At 38.7% G+C, this 19,621-nt stretch overlaps 1 protein-coding gene across 4 annotated transcripts; it reads right to left on the bottom strand.

Moving 5' to 3' along the window:
* Positions 1-325: 325 nt before the first annotated feature.
* DCTD (dCMP deaminase) lies at positions 326-19,608 on the bottom strand. 4 transcript variants are annotated; one of them, XM_027636115.1, is made up of 7 exons: positions 19,489-19,608; positions 18,193-18,243; positions 15,392-15,503; positions 13,871-14,006; positions 4,835-4,951; positions 3,557-3,653; positions 326-1,627 (listed from the first exon to the last, which is right to left on the bottom strand). In XM_027636115.1, the coding sequence occupies exons 1-7, from the start codon at positions 19,521-19,523 to the stop codon at positions 1,549-1,551; spliced, it is 627 nt and encodes a 208-aa protein (XP_027491916.1). In that variant the 5' UTR covers positions 19,524-19,608; the 3' UTR covers positions 326-1,548. The 4 variants fall into 4 exon arrangements, with proteins under 4 accessions (XP_027491916.1, XP_027491918.1, XP_027491919.1 ...); XM_027636117.1 differs by lacking the exon at positions 19,489-19,608 and adding an exon at positions 19,330-19,350; XM_027636118.1 differs by lacking the exon at positions 19,489-19,608 and adding an exon at positions 19,044-19,125.
* Positions 19,609-19,621: the final 13 nt, after the last annotated feature.

The following is a 19,621-nucleotide window of genomic DNA, read 5'->3' as shown; positions in this document are numbered from 1 at the left end:
TGACATTTTATTAAAGTAATTTTTCAGGCTTCACCCTCCCCCTACACATATGTGCAAATTTCTCCTTCTGGCACTAAGCCACAGACCAATTTTGAGGTAGAAAACTGTTGTAGGAAAAAGAGAGAAACACAAATTATTTTATAAATGGACATATCTTATAATACATTACAGTGGTCCCTTTAGTAGTCAAATGGTTCATGAACATTATACTTTATGTAATATCACAAATGCACCAAATATGCTTTCCATACGATTGCAAAAACGGCAGCGCTCTGGAGCCAAGCGCATGACTTAATATTATAATAATGAGTCTACTTCAATGTAGTGGATTTTAATAAGACTTTAATAATACTGGTATGAAGCCAAATTACATAATGTCCCAAAATATGAAACAAGGCTTTTATAGAGAAAATAAAAGCTCATTGAAATATAACCACATAAAAACCCCAAAACAAACAACCACCAATGTTATCTAAACAAAGCCATTAGGCATATTTAATTTTTAAAACTCAAATTAGAGAAAAGGAACTCATATCTATTCCCAGATCTCAGGATAAAATTAAAAAGGATATTATTTTAGGCAACAGTTATGAAAATGGAGGTACTATGTCAGCACTGGGAAACAAGCTAACGCCATAATTACCTCTTTTGGCACAGATCTGGATATGGATTGACTATCTCCAATTTCTCTCAGAGGACAAAATATGATTCAGTTACCTTACAGGTTGAGTTAAGACTGAGCTATGTTGGATTATCTAGAAACCATTTAGACCAATAAAATTATTTCCTTCTATGCATGAAAACAAACTCCAAGTAAAACTCCCAAAGGTAAAGAGTCAATTATTTACTCCCTCAACCTCCTCCAGTTCTGGAGTCTTGGGGAAAATAAGGACTTGAAAGCACTTGTAAAGCTCCATCAGGCATAGACAAATCTCAGAACAGCTTCCTCTGTCACCCCTCCCCAAGTATGGCAGTGTTAGATAGCAATTAAAAGAAAAATCAGTATTTTATTTGTTGGATAACATATGCAGAATGCCACACATTCTTAAAGCTGTAAAACCTTTTAAATATTAGTGTTAAGCTAGTTGGAAGATTAACATTTGCATGGATAACATTTTTTTGTCCTTTATTAGGATCAACTGTTTAGATCCACATATCCAACAGAGAGATCAACATATATTAGCATATTCCAATGTACTACTGGTGCATATTACTCTTAAACTGAGGCTAAATCAATCCTGACAGCCCAACAGAGCATGTGGTGATGAATACGAGAAGAATCAGAGCAGTTTTCTTCAAATATATTGTTTCATCTATGTGTCTCCACTTTTTAAGCAGTTTTGATAAAGGCATAAAAATTTTTAAAGTAGATTTAGATTCCACATGACAAGATTAAGTGAGGGGGACATTTTATGCCTTGTATTTCTTATAAGTCTACTTTAGCTACAGAAGCCATTAAAAAGTTGCAAGTAACTTAAAGATGAAAGGCATTAGCAGCTTTTTAGAAAAGGATAATCATACTCTTCCAAAGATTTAATGAGACATAATTCACAGAAGCTTTTGACTTGGTCTACTGTTAATTGAATCAAAGTCGATGATGATCTTGTTACATCTTGGCTTGAATTCCCTTAAAAAAGAAAAATACAGATATTAGTTAGTGAGTAGTTAAAACATTTTGCTTACTTCAGTTCCAACTAAATTTTTGAAGGAATAAAAAAAAACAAAACCCACATCCTTGGATTAACATAGTTTTCTTCTCTATGGGAGCCAATTATAGCGCACCATACTGAGAGAAACGTGGACAAGAAAGACTAAGACAAAAAGGAGTGGGTTAGCCTGTACATTCTTCAGCTATTGGAGTTTATAAATTACCCAGGAGTCAAAGGACTTTTAACAGCTTAGCTGCAGGTGCTGCTATCATGTTACTACGGCTGGGATTTTTGTTCATATATATTAATATTTCAAATATGTTTAATATATATTTACAGATATAGGTACACATACAGGTATACAGAAAAATATTTAAATATACTGTATGCATATATAAAAAAGATATTTGGAAATATATTTTGATAAGATTGATATTTTGATTAATTTTCTCCTGCCAGGTTTTCAAAAACACTTTCAAAGTCTGTGTCAGTATATTAAAACATTTTTCATGCTCGGGGAATAGATTACATTATGCATCATACTGGGTAAAAACCAAACTAGTTAAGAGGGAATCATTTAAAAATTTTAACTTCAGAACTGTAAAATTAATACTGCCACAAAATGTTTTCTTTTATTATCATTAGAGCATCTGCTGCACCAATTAGCAAGGAAGGTATTTGGGGACCCAGAATATATTTTCCAATCTATCAGTAAACAAAAGATTATGCAAATAGTGTGGATTTAGAGCCTAATTAAGCTCTGCAGTTCAGTTCAAGAGATTCATTAAGTACCACCTACATCCTTAGTAATCAATACAAGGATAAGTAACAGTCAACACAGAAAAACACATGCTGCTGACCACAGAAACTCCTGAATGCTTTGTCCAGAAGAGCAATCTGAAATGCAAAAAACATTTCTCACCCTGGAGAAGTTACAGGATTTGACTTGCAAGAGAATGATTTATGCTTCTTAGTCAAATAGTCTTAGTAGACAGGAAATACACTGAAGGACTAAAATTGAATTTCAAGTACTGCTGTGTTTTTTCCATGGATGTTTCTTAGCCCAGTAGGTATCTTTCATCCCAAAATTTTATCTGTCAGAATTGTTATGTTTGCAAATTTTTCAAAGTCTTCATATTAATACTGTAAAACTTTTTAGAGTTGCAAAGCCTCCCTGACTGCATAATTAGCCTCACCCACAGCATGTTACTCCTATTAAACTCGCTGTTGAACAGATTGTCTTTAGGTATCTCTGTCAGTGCTTTTAAAAACCCCACTCTTCAAACATTCTTCAGATTCTCATTATTTTAAGGCAAATATCTCACATTTTATGCTTTTCTCACAAAAAAAGATGACCAAAGAACATGGACAGCAATAGGCACCACGAATTAATTTTGGCTGGCTAGTCTGATGCCTTCCCAAATCGGTTGCAATAAAAAGATACTAAAGTTTCAATAGGGATCAAGTTATTCAAACACATGCACAAAACAAAAAAATCAGCTGGTCATTTCAGTCCAACTCATAGGATCATAGGATAATTGAAGTTGTAAGAGACTTCTGGAGATCATCTAGTCTAACCTCCTGCTCAAAGCAGAGTCAGTGATGACTCTCCTGAGTACAATGTAACAACCATCACGGTTGTAATTTCACTTGCATTCTAGAACAAAACTAGCAATTTTCTCCTACAATTATGAAATTGAAATTTAACCATACAGAAGCCAAAGAATGGTGCAACAGTCTTTCGATCCAGTACCTTTTACAAAGAAAACCATCTAAAAACACAACAAAAGAATAAAATGCTGCACAATGCAAAGAAGAAAAACTTTTCTCCTAAAGTTGATCTCTTTCACACACCACTTCTTCCCCCTTTCCAAAGTAAATATAAAGTTAATTCAAAGTTCTCTCACCTGTATATAATACCTGCCAAATCAAACATCCGCCGTGCAGCTGTCATTTCCATAGTGTCATGATACTTGTCAGACATAAAAATAACTTCCTTTATGCCTAAACAAGTCATATAGAAAAGATGTTAGAATTACGCTGAAAAAAAATAATTGTGTCTGGAGCACAAAATCAGAAAAGGCAGCATTCACTCATATGCTCTAGAACTCCTTGGTATACCTCTATTTATAGTTCTATGCTGTCTCAAATTGCTGAATGATCTATGCCTCAATTACTTAGGCAGGGGAGAAGCATAAAAGCTTCAAAAAAGAATTCACAAGGTTTCAGAGCCTATCAACATCTTCCTGTGTTTGCCAGACAACATGAATATCAATACATTGTAATTTAGTGCTGATATAAGTGCATAAGGAAAAGGATGAGTGACTGGATTGAGAACAAGGAGCCAATCTACCTTGAATACCATTTGATTCTATAAATAAGGGACTTGTAGCACAAATGCAGAATACCATCATGTTTCCCTCTTCACCTTTCGATTTCAAACCTTACTGAACCAAAATAAAGAAGTGTTCTGTTTACTACTTTCTTCCTAGATTCCTGTGGCAATCAGTAGAAAAACTCCCCAGAACAGCGATCCATGCTGGAATAGCATGACTTCACTCCATGAGCAAAATATACGCTACTTTAAGCAGAGATTTTTACGGAACTGAAGCCCGCTGCAGATACTGCCTAATGTGAAAAAAGGAGACACATTTAGGCCAGCACACTTGCTGCAGTGGCACAGATTTATAACAATTGTAATGAAAGACATAATTAAAGTAGGATCATAGAAGTCTTATGACATTTATGAGCAAAGATATTTTAAAATCTTCAAATATCTACCATGCATCACATTCAAATTAAAATTTCATGTATATACTCCCACCAGACCTTTTCTCATGCAGAAGTTTATTTCTTTCTGCCCCTACTATACTCAGTGTGTCAGAGCACAGTAAAATTGACAGTAATTATATGCAAAGTCTGTGTTGTTCTTTGGCAGCTCCTGGTCTAAGAAGTTACAAACCTAAATTAGAAGTACGATTAGAATCACAGAAGATGCAATTAGCACTGGAAGAATTTGGCACCATTCAGATGCAAAAAACCCCACAAGTAGCATCTTATGAAGTTGACAGTGCAATTAATTTATATCTAAGATCAGCAATTCAATATCAAATACATCTATGATAAGATACCAATGAGCTGGCAGCACTGCAACCCTGAAAAATCAGGCTGGCACTACTGCTTACCTGCCTGGATGATGAGCTTTGCACATTCATTACATGGAAATAAGGCAACGTACATGCTGCAGCCTTTCACGTCAGCTGAGTTTTTGTTCATGATGGCATTCAGTTCAGCGTGGCACACTGATTAAACAGGAAAAGAAACAATTCATAATACCGATCATTAAAATAAATCAGTCAAACTAAAATTAAAGTGTTACAATATAACTGCTTATATCTTTTCAAAGGCAAATAGCGTGCACAGCTTGTCATAAAGGGCAGAGGAAGAAATAAAAGCAGAAGTTCCAAGATCAATGAAGGTCAATTGTTCTGACCAGGCTGCTGATTAGTAATGATATCATTAAGTGCATAAGCATTGCCATTTGCCAACACCTATGCAGGCAACAAAGCCGTAGGCTGTGGGCCAAGTAGTTGCAACCACCCTAAGTGAAGCAGTATCTCACAGCTTCACAACTCTCTGGAGTATCTAATTGCCAGTATAAAACAGCTCATTTATGTGTTTACATGCACAGATAGGAACAGTCTTGTGGTTGTAAGAGTGCGCTGTGCGCTCTTAAAGGCAGGAGAATCGTGAAGTGAAACTGAGCAGCTCTGTCCTCTGGGTCTCAGAACGGCTCAGCGCTGCTGCATGATTCTCTCACCCCCAGAATATTCAACACACACTCAACCATAAAAATGTCCCAGCTTTAATATTAAACTGACTTTACTGCTCATTAAAAGGTGCCAGACTTCTCAAGCACGAAAACAAAGTCCTGTGTTTCTCCATGGATTTGAGATAGGCCAGGTAGCAACAGACCATCCTGCCTTATTTCACTATAACACAACAGTTCTTTCTGGGCAGACAGCACCTTAGGGTTTAAGTGTTTATAGGGTACACATCAGCAGATTATCTAATGTGTTACTAACACAGGTGAGAAGAGCACAGTTTCTGTGTAATCCACAACGAACCTCTGAAAAAAACATTAGGATCTCCACGAGAACTTCCTGTTTGCTCCTAGGAATAAAAGCAAGTTGCATAATTTATATACCTACCTACTAAGAAACTGCCTGCTGCCCTGACTTTATAAACAGATGCTGAAGTGTGGTGTGGGTTTGAGCTCATTTAGAGACAACATTAAAAGTTTTTCCACTGCTCGTTTCGAAGAATAGATTTTAAAAAAATAAAGTAGGTTTCCTCTCCCCTGCATCCATACAAAGATTAAAACAGACACAGTTTCATAGCACAACTTCACAGTAAATTTGGTACTTTATGCTGACCTCTATGTGAATGATCTCACCGCACAAATAACTGAGTGCAGTACCTTCAACACGCTGGAATCCTTGCTGAATGGAAATGTTTTCCGCATGTGCTGAATGTCTACCTGGAATTTTCTATGTAACAGCTAATGCACTGCAAATTTACAGCCTAACTTACAGCACACAAACTTTCTCATGCAGACGAGTCACAAAGGACCAAACACTTGATAAAGAAAGCTCAGTATTGGCTTCTACTGTGCCCATGTTATGCTGTCCACATACCTTCTCATAACCAGTAAAGCCAGAAACTAACACAAAAAATAGGAAATTAAAAAAAACAAACCCCCCAAAGCCAAGCACCATCACATTAAGGTTTCTTTTACTGTTATTATTGTTTCTATTGCAGCTGTTATCGGGTCACACCACATTTTAAATATATGCCATTAAGTGTAAGATGGACAGTTATATGAACCTATACATTCAGAAAATCCAGAAAACATGCCGAACTCCGTGTATATTACTAAGTTGCAACAATCTTATGTAGCCTTCACAATAAACAGTCAGAGAATTATTTTTCTGGGGTTACAGAGTATTGAGTGAAAATGAGTGTGATCATTTCCACAACTAGAACTAGATTATGTCAACAGGAGAGAAATATCATTTTTAAGTTTCTTTGAACACTATACTTATGTTCTAGGCAGCAGTCTAAAATATTGAAGGCCCCCGGAAAGGATGTTTTCAAAGGCTCACAGAACTAAAAAAAAAAAAAAATAAAACTAATTCCTTCAGTAAATATTTTTCCATCATTAAAAAACACAGAAATTTTCAGCCATAAAACCAGACAAGTTTCCTTCCTGTACTGATGAGAGAGAAAGGTTCTTTTGGCAGACTTCTACAAACTTTCAACAACAAACCTCTTCCCAAGCAAAAACAAGATCAGGCCAAAACTAATTTATAGAAGATAATCAGCTGGAGCAAGGGAAAAAGAGAAATCTTGCTTCCTGACCATCTAGCACAACCTGAAGTTAAGAACAATTACAAGTCTCCAATGTGGACAGAAGACACAGAGCCAGCAATAAGAAACAGAGTAATCATTCCAGGACAAAAACTAGTCAGGGCTCCAACAGATCCAGCAGGCTTCTGTTTCAAATACAAAAGGAGATAGGTTTTTCATGCACACAGTAGCCTAACCAAGTATTTCAAACTGAACTTATTGCAGAAAATAGTATGGGACTAGAACTTTGCACTGATGCCAGAAGTCATCTTTTTCCACCCAGTATTACTTTTTTTTAGTCTACTGGGCACTTAAACCCTTTTGACTCAGTTGCTGTGACTTGCAAGAATATTCTGGGGAACTATCATTACACGTGTCATTGTTTTATACATTTCCCCACACTACAGGGGTTTACTGGCCCCTGTAAGGGATATTATGCTAGTTGGTCCTTAAGAAGGTTTAGGCATCAGACAAATATTTTTAGGCTTTGTCCCATCACTCTTAATTCCCTCTTACTCCTATTCACCTCTCTCTGACAGATTGGCACTGATAAGGTAAGACAGTCTATTATCTCCAGATTTTTCTTATAGATCTGCCAAGCTTTGTTAGGAGACAGAAAACAAATCCAGGAGTCCAAAATCTCTCTTGCTAATGACTAACTAGTTTGCATTTGGGATGTTATGAAGTTTTCTAATCTCTTAAGAGCTCTTGCTAATAGTTACAAATAGCTCTTTCTGAGATAGTAACAAGATAACCTTTCACGGGTACACAGTATTCAGAACTCTGAAAAATGTATATTTAAGCAGACTAGTAAAACTAAGAATTTTTACAATACCCTATGAGGGGCTCCAGAGTTTTGGGGGTTTTTTTGTTGGTTTTTTTTTTTTTTTAATAATCACATATAGCCAACATAATATGTCTGCAACACTGTTTTCCATTCTGGAAAAGTGGCTTGAAAAGTATTCTCAAAAGGCTTCATTATCTGAAGGAATAACCATGCAATGAGAAGTTAAGTGTGTGCTCTGACATTCCCACCACCTGCTACTATTTTCATGGGGGAAGCAGATGAATGACTGTTTCATTACTGGTAGTATTAATTGCTAGTGTTTCTGTCTTTTCTCATTGCATACTGGTTTCTGTTGCATATATGAGGTAGCAGTCATCCTTAAACCCCTACTTAAGAGGGGTTTGAGGATGAGTAATTAAGAGACCCCTACTTGTCTTATAAATGGTATTTTTTGGGATTGAACACTTAACATGAACGTGCTCTCAGTGGGTTGCAGAGTGAGAAGCACTCTTTCCACCTACTAAAAGTGTTCTGACTAGAAATTTTATAAGAACCACAGGACTAGTCAAAGTGTTTCTTAATACTGTTTAAAGGGTTACATGCTTGGTAGAGACCACCATAACTTTGAAGAACTTTTAAAGAAGCAGTCAGAGGAAGGGCTAGAGGGCATGACTTTTTAATGTTATTAATTACTGAGCCAGACTAGGAATTTTGAGAAAAAATATGCACTAAATATGGTGTTACATTTGAAAGGAATACATTTCAATGCATATAGATTGTCACACAGCAAGTTTTGACTTATTTATTAATGTCTTTACAGTGTCATATCAACTAACTTGACAAATATTATGGGTTCCCAGTACAGACACGTGGTAATAGCACAGCATCCTTCAACATAAACCTGGCACAGGAATGGATACAGGGAGTTATGTAATTTGGTCCACTTCTATTCAGTTTATTGGTAAAATCTTCACCTTCTCACATTCATCCCTTGTCCACTCCATCTTTGCCCAAGCTCCACCTACCAGTTATCCTTTACTTGCTGGATCTCTGACACTGAATATAGCAAAAATCATGAGGTATCAAAATAATAATTAAAAGAATGGAGTCTGGAATGACAACCACTGGCAACAGTGGTTGATGAATCTGGAATTTGTCGAACAACATTTTTTTTTTTTTCAACCTTTGTGAAAGTGTAGGGGTGGTTGCTGGTCACTGCATTAAGGGCAGGCAGGACACTGATGCTGGGCTGACATTGCCCTCAGCCCTTCCTGCTGGTCTCTTTCTTGCTGTGTGCTGGATAAGAGCAGTAGCTGTAGTCAGGGCACAGAGGCAAGGATAACACCAACAAGTTTTGCTGGAGCCTCTTCAGATTGCAGTAAGAAAAATGGAACAGCCCCAGCCTCAGTGCTTTCTTCCGTGAGTAAAGAGAACTGGGAAGTGAAGATGGGAACCGCTCAGCCCATTTGTGAACATCACAAATCCATGCAGACAAGAGTAAGTGGAGTACTCCACGAGTAAATGGAGACTGTCTTCTATAGATCGCCTTTCCAGCTGAAGTCTCAGCTTTGCACTGCCAACTGGAGAGAGAGCATCACACCTCTTCATAGTGCCTTATCAAATTTCGTGCTGTCAAAATAACAGCTTCTATAAAACTAACATTTGCCTGAATATTGAGTGTTCATTTCTCTGAAAAATTGACAAAAAGCTCATAATCCTAACACGAGGAAATGTTGATAACAGTTTGTTTCATTTTACACAGCAGGTACTGTTCAATTAGAGCATACTTTTTGCCACAGCACATATTTTATCATATCTGAACCTGTATAAATATTTGTAAGCATATTCACTCAATATTGCCTGTATTGCTCAGAGGCTTCTAAATTTGCCAGTCATTTTAATTTAAAACTCTTAATTAGAGACTGGTTGTCAAATGGATGTTCTTAGATTACAGTGGAGACAGAGGGCATAACAAGAGCACAGCAACTAACATTAGTGGGAATATTTGTGTTAATAGGAGAAAAATGTAATATTTTTAATGATTGGTGAGAGGAAACTGAGCATCATCAAATCCTTGGATTCATCTAACAGAAACAGAGGGCACACTTTTGACTCTAAAAGCCAGAATTCTGCCTAATTATTAAGAAGCTTCTGCACACAGTACTGAACACAATGCTTCAAGAAGGGCTTTTAACAACGTCTTAGTAAAGCAGGTATTCAAGCCTTCCATTTCTCTCGTGTGCACAGACACATCCCCACTGCTGTCACTGACTGGCAGCCTGGAAACAGCCAGTTCCAACATAACAAGAAAATCCTGATTTTGTGCTGTGAAAAACGGCGTTCTGCAAAACACCCTGTGCTTTCTCACATAACAAGGCTATACTACTTAACTGTTCAAATATACACTACAACTAGAAGGAAGAGTTTTAATTCGCTTCAAGGCTCTCATAAGGAATGCACAGTATCAATGGAGGTGATCCACAGTCACTATTCCTGTAATATCCAAATGCCTTGCAAACTTTTGTATCCTCTAAGGTAAAGTGAACACTACCCACCACATTTTAATGCCTTCTTTCAGTAGCAGCTCAGGTTGCACCTGGACTTCTTAATCAAGCACAACCCTGTCCCTAACAGTGAGCTGAGCAGAACCCACCCTTGGGGTGGGATAGATACGTACCACGTATTGCAGCAGACAGAGATAACCCAGACACTGGTGAATTTCAAACCAACAAGTTTAAAGATACAGCAAAATTCAAGAGTGACAGGACTGATTTAACCCTGCAACGGAAGTTCAAAAGGTAACAGTCATCAGTAAATGCATGGGAAAGGAGGAAGGGTTAATCACAGTGAATAAGAAAAGCTAGAAGAACAATCCTGGCAAAAACAAAAACCTATAAACTAATCACAGATAAATTTGGGGTGGAAATTGGAAGTTTTCTAGCCACGAAACAATGAATCTGATCAGAGCTGTGGGGTCAATGCATCCATCAGTTCTGGTGGAGCTCAATAAATTTATTATAGGATCATCTACCACACTTCTGCAGAGATAGCCTCTGGGTCCAATCCCCTACTGTGTCTCTGCTGCTAAACATGACAGGGCCAGGGTCTGACCCTCGGCCCTGAGGCCAACTGGCACAGACTAGCTCGTGTTCATGTTACCCAGGGCTCCATCAGCATTACACGGTACTTGGCCCTGGGTTTCCTCAAGGCTCCACGTCTCAAGAGTCCCACGACACCACATACTTATTTTGCATGTCTCAGTTCAAAGTGCATAAAGAAGTGAGATAACTTTTTTGCAGCTCACCAGAGAGGTATTTTCAGAGCATGAAACAGAGTATGAGTTGCATATCCCCCAGTATGGCCTGAGGGAAGAAGGAGGGTTAAGCATAGCATCTCAGCAGGCTTTGCATTATAAGCCTATAGAGGATGATGTTTTCTTGCAGCCTTTTTTCCACCTTGCTTTCCGGAGCACCATTGGAGGAGCAATACTCAGGCTTTGTTCTAGAGAGAGCTAGTCAGAGTGGTCCAAAACAGATGGGAAGTGAGCTAATGTTTATGCCTCAACTACAACACTACATAAGATCAGAAGGTCAGCATTCAGATCCTCCTCCAGCCCTTTTCTGTAGCACTACAGATGCGTGAAGTAGCTCTAGAAAACACCTTCCAACTTAGTGTGGTGGTACATGCACAGTTACTGTCAGCTTTATCTGATAAGCTACACTGCAGCTCTAGGGATTAAAGTGCCACCATTCCCACGGTTAGCTAATGGAGCACACAGTAAGTTTGTACCATCTCTGAACAAGCCAGTCAGGAAACAACAAGAATAAAAAGTTCAATTTACACAAATGCTGTGATGATTAGCAAAAATGGAAAGGAAAACATGACAGTTTAATGAGATTTTAGCAGCAATTCCACGTGTACCAAAATTTTTTAAAGCAGATTTTTTTTTTATATATATACTTGTCTGGTCTGTCAACCATGCTATCAAGATTAATAAGAAACTGCTAGAGTTTAAATGATCTGTGAATTACAAAATAGGTTGTTTATTCATCACAGCAGACACTTTGTGCTACAAAGTTGTGATTTTTTTAATGAGGTGGAGATTAAGATTCTGAGGAGGAAAGACAGTAGTTAGACCAATTCCCAGAAATCAACTTGTCTCTCCAAGCTGTTATTGGTTAGTGAATTTTTTAAACATCACATGCTCCACATCTTTTGGAGGCAGAATTAACCAAAGAAGTAAAATTCTCAGGTCATCTTGTACAAAGATTTTTCACAGCACTTTTAGTTTAAATTGGTCAGCTTAAGGTGCCTGGAACTCAGGTGCCAGAGACCACCCACACCGATCTTAGTTCAGAACTGAGACCTTACAGTAGCATAAAGGTTCAACCAAAATCAATATTCCGTTTTCAGTGCTTTATATTTAATCAATTGGCTAACACTTGTTTCCACATCCTACAAATAAAGAGCAGTCATACCAAGTTGCACCATAATTGTCACAACATTATATGTAAAACCAGTGGTTTAGAGCAGACTTCAAATTTGGCTGGAGCAGATTTCAAATTTGGCCCTAGTACTGGGAATACATCTCTTATGAAAAATAATATGAAATGATCTTGAGCTTAAGAGTTAACATTAGAGGTTTTATAATAAATTGGTAAAGTGAACAAGGACAAAGTACTGGGGTTTCAAGAACTCAAAAATATCAAACTGATAAATTATGTGCTGAGCCACTGCATATCATCTTCCACTTCAATGCCATGGGAAACCAGAAAATGTAATGCTGGTTTTTAGAGAGAGCTCTGGGTGAAGTCGGGCAATGTCAAAACTCATGCAAGTTTAATTTCTCTATCAGATCAATTGTTAAAGTTACAAGTGAGAAACAGAATTAGTAGGCAGAGATAAATACTGTACACTGGAAAAGAGCCAGTGTTTCTTTGCAAAAGGTGAACTCTGGTGCTTATGTCCCCCCACCCATGCAGGGAGAAGGGAAAATTTTTCAAGGCTCTTGCTCTGTTTTGTTATTCTTCCCCCTGCCATTCCTGCGCCCAGGACAGGCTGAGATGCAGCAGGAGCTGGAGTGAGTATAGAAAGACGAAGAAGGACTTAGGGAAGCACAGGGACTGTACAGTCTCTTATCAGTCCTAATGAAAGTTTCTTCCCAACATCAGCTGTTGCAGGCCACAAGGCATCTCAACTCTGTTTCTATGCCCAGAAGACAGCAAGCATAACACGAAGCCTGAGGCAGCTCAGTCTCCGTGGTTCCTGCAAACCACACCAGGCTCAGAGGAGGAACTGTACAGCCCTGCTGACAGGTGCACAAAGACTCAGAGGACCCTTCAAAGGACACTTACAGAAGGCCCAACTATGCCTACTGCAAAGACAGGATCCAAAGCAGCACTCAACCACATTCACCACAAAACCATCCTTGCTCTTCATTCTGTTTGCCCATTTAATATATGTGAATCAAATCAGAGGCTGAAATAAGCAACAAAAGTCACCCCACCCATGGAAGGGTAGATCCAGTGCACACCACATGAGGCAAAAGTGGCATGGAATGACAGAATGCACACACTTCAAGACAAGCAAAATTCAGTTCCTTCATAATAGGTATTTACCTATGCCATCGATACCTGACATGGAAATTTCTCACAAGCACTGGAGTTTACAATTTTAATACCTGCATTTTAGACCCAATTATTTGTTTTGCATATACACGCTCTGTAATTTCTGTGGAGACGAACACATGGAAGCAGCAATCATCTGCATACACTGCAACTGTGTGCTAATGAGCTGCTTTATATTTACAAGCTTTCACTATCCAATCCAAAACAGCTAATATTTATGAACATATTTCACCAGGAAGTCAGCTTTTCATAAAGACTGATTTTTATCCTGCTGTACCACATGTAGGCACATTAATGAAGTCAAGTGAGTGGAAGAAAAACTGATCAATACTTTACCAGCTGAACTTTCACAGTTACAGATATCACAAGTCTAAACTGTCAACCACAAGAAGCCTTACCATAAGGATATTTTGTGTCTAGTCTATTTGCTGCTGTTCTTGTCCAGGGTAGTACATCATCACTGCAACCATTAGGCATCCCATTGTAGCCAATTCCAACAATCTTGTTTTCTGTATTTACAATGCAGGCACCAACCTAAATAAAATCAGATTTATATAGTACCAACAGCATGCAAAACAACATATCAACAGGAAAGATGAGGCGATAATAGTTAGTCCTATAATTTTCATTTAAGTTATAAAAGTTTCACTTAATATATTGAGCCACACTACCTAGTGAGCAAGGCTACAATTGTACCTAATTGGTTGGGCTTTCAAATAAATCAGGGCAGCAGCAACCCAGCTACCCCTTTGGTCGTGCCATTCCTATCTCAACCTGCCAGCACCGTTCCTTGTCTGATTATGAAGTGAATCTAGTTCAGGGAACAGCACTGATCTAACCTTAGTAAACTTGTCAGTTCAACTCCCCAAACTAGCTTTTCCAGCAGCAGTATGAGCAGCAGCAGCAAAAGAAAAGGTATGAAAGATGGAACAGAAATACTGTATTATATTCATCTGTAATATCTGTTGGCTTACAATACTGTAAACCAACAGTATTGTTGGCTTATGCAGGCCTCACAAGCCTTTGTGCCTTGTTTACACAAACATGCACTAAGATACCAGACCTTTTAACTCCCACCTTTCATTGCTTCAATCCAAGTCTACACAGGGACTCTTCTCATAGAATGATAAAGTGTCCCATTTTTATCTTTTCTCCCTATATTATTTACTGAAATGGTAACAGTACTGATTTTAATTCACACAACCTGTTTATCAACTAGCTCTTGGTAACAAAAATTCAGCCCCAAATGAATACCCTTCAGTGAGCCAAGTGCTGTAACATACAGAAGGCAGTGAGTAATCGAACAGATTGTTTTTCTGGGATCTGCTTCCTGAATTTTTTTACACAAAGGAAGACTAACAGGACAACTGGATCCTGCAGAACATCATGTTTCTGATGTATCAATTGCCTCAAATCAATACTGAACAAGTTTGAACAGAGGCACATGAAAGATGCAAAAAATGGGGACAGACAGTGAAGCAGAAGGAAGAAGGGGATCTTGAGGGAGGAACCAAACTAGAAGAAAACTCCTGTCAACCCAATAACAAACGAACAAACAGGTAAGGAATAGAAACTTGTAAAATGCTGTGTCTTAAAAAATTATAGTCTAAAACTTTCAGCAGATTTACCCTTCTCTAAAAGTGACTATATTTACTGGAAAAAGGAAAGAAAATGCAAGTGTTATTTTAACTTCTAGATGATTCACAAAACACCAAGCTGCAAATGTACACACAGAATTATACATGAGGTCAGCCCCAATAAGAGAATTTCTGTAACAAAAAGTGCTGACTATGTTAAAAATTGTATAGCTATACACTAAAATAACTTTTATTAAGAAATCCCTGGAAGTGCTACATGTGCATCTGATGTGATGTGCAATATAGATTAGGTTATGTTATTATTAGATGTTGCCTTCTTACCTGAGAGCTTGGATCCTTGCTTCTTTGTGCTGACAAAAAAGCTACTGCCATAAAATATTCAGGCCATTCCAAATAATCTTCTCGTTTTTTGCAGGATGTTTCATTGCTGAAACTATAGTTTATAAAAAAAAACAGCCATCAGCAAGCAACACAGACTTAAGGTTACTACAAATTTTATTCTTTTAACATGCACAAGTTTAAAGTAACCAGGATCAGAATGTGGTTAAGACCACACATGCACTAATATTTTAACAGTAAAACCATCACTGTGACGTGCTTTCCAGGAACTTATATATGCAACATTTCCTTTGGGGGGGGGGGGGGGGGGGGAGCATCCAAGCGAGGTTACAAGTTTCAGTTTCAGATAAGAAGGTTGAGGTATTCAGAGTCACTGAGGTATTTCCAGACAGAGCAACTTATCCTTTACAGGTAACACCTTGCATATTTCTAAGGGTCAGGTATATCGTGTACTGGCATTCTTCTCACCCAAACAACAAAATGTTTTTGATGATGGCTGTGATAACTGCAAGCCTCTAATCTAAGTTATTTCTGCCTATGACAAGCGCTTGCTAGATTTCTATTTGGTAGCTTCCTCTACTTGCAACAAACATGGGTAGAGCCCTTCCCAAATCTAGCCATGATGAGCTTCCTCTACAGTCATTCATTTCTGACCATACAATTATCACCATAAGTTTGCTTCTTGTTACAATATTTACCAGCAAAAACCTAAGGCCATTCCAATAGTCCCCGGCTAAGTTTTCCTTGAGATTATGTCCTATGAAAGCCTTCTGAAAACGGACAGGAGATGGGCTCAAGAACTTTTCCTTTACATACAATGTATAAAAGCATCAGAACAGGTTCCTTCTTTCCCTGCACTGAAGGGTATATTTGGGGGAAGGAGGAAGGAAAAAAAAGGTAATGCATCATTTTCTCTTGTGCGCTCGGACTGTGTAAAACACAGCAGGGGAATTTTTGTGCTTTTCAGCTTGAAGAGAAGAAAGACAAACACACTTCTCCCCTCTCCACACGCATATCTAAGCTTTGAAAATTTCAAGAAAAAGATCAAATTCAAAGAAATTTCCCCAAACTCTCACACCTATTATTGCTACAACTTGAAAACCAAACCAGTGGAACATCCCAAGTATAATGACTAGCCTGTCAAAATACAAGGGGGACAGTATGTTTCTTCTTGGGCTCCTCTTACCAAGGACTACAGCTTAAGACTGAGACACCCATCTAGCGAGGTACAGCCATGCAGAAAAATACATCACAGGTAACTGCAAACAGCAAGACATCTCCTAGCAACACTAGTACCAGCCCCTTCAGAAGACAAATGTGAGAAATCAAGTGTTTAGTTAATCATTGTTTTTATAACCAAAAACCTGTATTAGAGGGTTGCAGTTAGCTTGTCATAAAGAGGTTACACTATTTCAGTGAAGACAATGCCAGCACATGATAAAACTGTACTTTAGAAACCTACAGGGTGCTATTTACCAAAGATAAATTGCTGGGTTTGGGTAGTTCGTATGTGGCACATTACAAGTTAGCAATTTTGGCTTGTTCTTGGAATGAATGAGGATCATCCTTAAGGCTACCGTCTCATTGTAAGGAGAGAGAAACACACACCCTTGGTGTAACCCAAACACCTCTCTCATGTTTTGACAAGAGTGTAAATAGTACCCAGAACTGTCAATTGTCAAAACACATGAATCAAGCATGTGATTCTGAAAATGCACAAACTGGCTTGAGTCACTATAACTAAAGGATTGGGGCTATATCCTACCAAGAAGGAAAAAGTGTTCAGAGAACAAGAAGCTCACAGCATAAAGGAAAGATTAAAGACATTCCCTCACACTTCTTCATGCCAAACAGAACTTTGACAGGCTAACTGAAATGTCAGAAGAGTTTTTGAGCTAACTGGCTATTTAAAATACCTCACAAAACCAGATTTATAAAATCTAAAACACCATTGGACTTAATGATCAGTTTAATACATGCCTAACTACGTGACATTCACAGTGACATCTTTGGAGAGAGATGAAACACAACTACAGTGAATAAAACATGCTGGGGAAAGGGCTCCAGAAAGACAGTGGCACTCTGAACTAAGAGGTCGTGAGTTCTCCTTCTGTTAAACTATTCCCTAGCAACCCTATTTATCCAAAACACAAAAAAAGCTAGTATTTACTTTTCTAATAAATACAGAACTGTATGTAAGTGGAGGTCCCTCAGAGTACCAACTTCACAGGGAGAGAAGCATATCTAAAAAACAAGCAGAAGGCTTACATCAAAGAGAACAGAAAAAAAACCCCAAAGCCCTTACTCAATTACTTCTACTTAACATCACCGTGTTTGGCGAGATAATTCCCTCAACTCAGTGCACAGGAATGCAGGACTGTGAAGTGGGTATAAACCACTTAATTTCTGATTGAGCAGAAGCCAAGGCCTTGGCTAGCAGTCAAGCACACACAGGAAAATTAAGTTTATGGATTTGGTGCAGCTGATCATCTTCTTTATGCTCATTTGCAAGTTCTATAATTGCATGAATGAAAGCTACTCTAGAAAATACCATAGCTAGCTGTAAAAAAGGCAATTAAGGTTTACCCTTACAATAACCCATAAGAACTTATGAACAAAAATAATGGGAACTGAAACCCATGAAAAAAACGCTGCTCAAGAAGAACACGAGGGAAAAAACACTTAATTTTTTTAAAAATTAGTAGTCTATAGAAAAGTTTGTGTAAACAGTATTTCAAATAAAAACAGAGAAAAAGATTCTGTAATTAGAGAACACTGCCTCCCTTTCCACTTCTTTTTCATCCATCTTGGCTTCAAGTAAGCTGTAACACCATCTGAAAAAGGAACAAATGTCATTCAGCCACTTAAAAAAAGGCCTACCATAACAAAAAACTTCATTGAGAATCCTAAAACAGAATATATCACCTGAAATCTTTTCATACAACAATTATGATGGTCAGCTATACAATAAGATAGTACAACCAGAGAACTAGTGAGTATCAAACACACACCCCTTTTCTTAACTTTTTCTTCTGCTTTCTTATCTTTGATGTCATGTTTATTATAACTCTACAAGTATTTTTTCCCAGTATCAAGTATACTACTAAAGACCAACTATCAATACTTTGTCATTTCAATCAAAGAAATAAAGGTAAAAATAAAGTGTGTATTAAAAATAAGAAATAAACATCTTCAGCAATGCTCTTGTTCCCCAAAAGCCAAACAGGATATGGGCTCTTGCTGACTTTCAAGACAACCTTCTTCTTTAAGTCTCATATTTTATAATCACTATTAGATCAAACAAATGTGGTATTTCCTTTACTTGAGGCTTTTCACCTTTCCCCTCATTTAGGTACTAAGATATGGTCATTGCTTATTCCTTACTAGGAGGATAGGTTTTGAGAGAGAAAAATCAACCTTTCTTAGAGAAAAACGATACTCAGTGCATTGAACATTAACTATATTAAAAATTTTCTTGTGAGATAACCCACCAAACCTGTAAACATAGAGCAGTACAAGAACATCTCCCTTCACTGAACGTATTTCACTTTTACAGTCACTTTTGACTTTAATTAATTGCATGTTGCTCACGCCGGTCTCCATTTCCGGAAATAATGAACACGAGACACCCTGCCTGCTCTTTTTGCCACCGCGGAGATTACAAAGCCCAAGGAAAACAGACGGGCCTTCGGAGGCTCCAAGAAACACCTCCCCGCCGGGATGGGTTTTCCCGGGCACGGCCGCGGCCGGCCCCGCTCCGGAGAGCTCCCGGCTCCGCGGAGCCCTCCTCTCCCTGCCTCTTCTTCCCTCCTAGGACACCACCTTCCCTCCCTCTTCTTCTTCCCTGCCCCGAAGGACACCGGCTTCCCTCCCTGCTGCCCTCAGCCGCCGGGACGGCCGCATGGAGCGGCGGGCCTCACCCGCGGGCGGCAGCGGCCAGGCCCGGGGCAGAGAAAGTTTAGTCAGCAGGAGCATGAGGAGAGCACGGTGCCGGTGGAAGAGGAAAGAACGGGCGGGAAGAGCTTGGAAAAGCCTCCCGCGGGCCCCCCCATGCCCCTCAGCCTCCTCCACCCGCATACCCGTTCTGGCAGTGGCCGGGCTGAGGGCGGCTCATCCCGCCGGTGCCGCCAACTCTTTCCTTTCGCCGCTTGGCGCCACAGCGGAGGCGGGCGGGGAAAGGGGCGGCCCCGGGAGTGCCGCGGCCCGCGACGT

Source organism: Corapipo altera, unplaced genomic scaffold (genome assembly GCF_003945725.1).
Source record: "Corapipo altera isolate COAL_440 unplaced genomic scaffold, ASM394572v1 22b, whole genome shotgun sequence".
Classification (NCBI taxonomy): Eukaryota; Metazoa; Chordata; class Aves; order Passeriformes; family Pipridae; genus Corapipo; species Corapipo altera.
The sequence above is the reverse complement of the archived record's forward strand: the minus strand, read 5'-3'. Positions and strand labels throughout refer to the sequence as shown.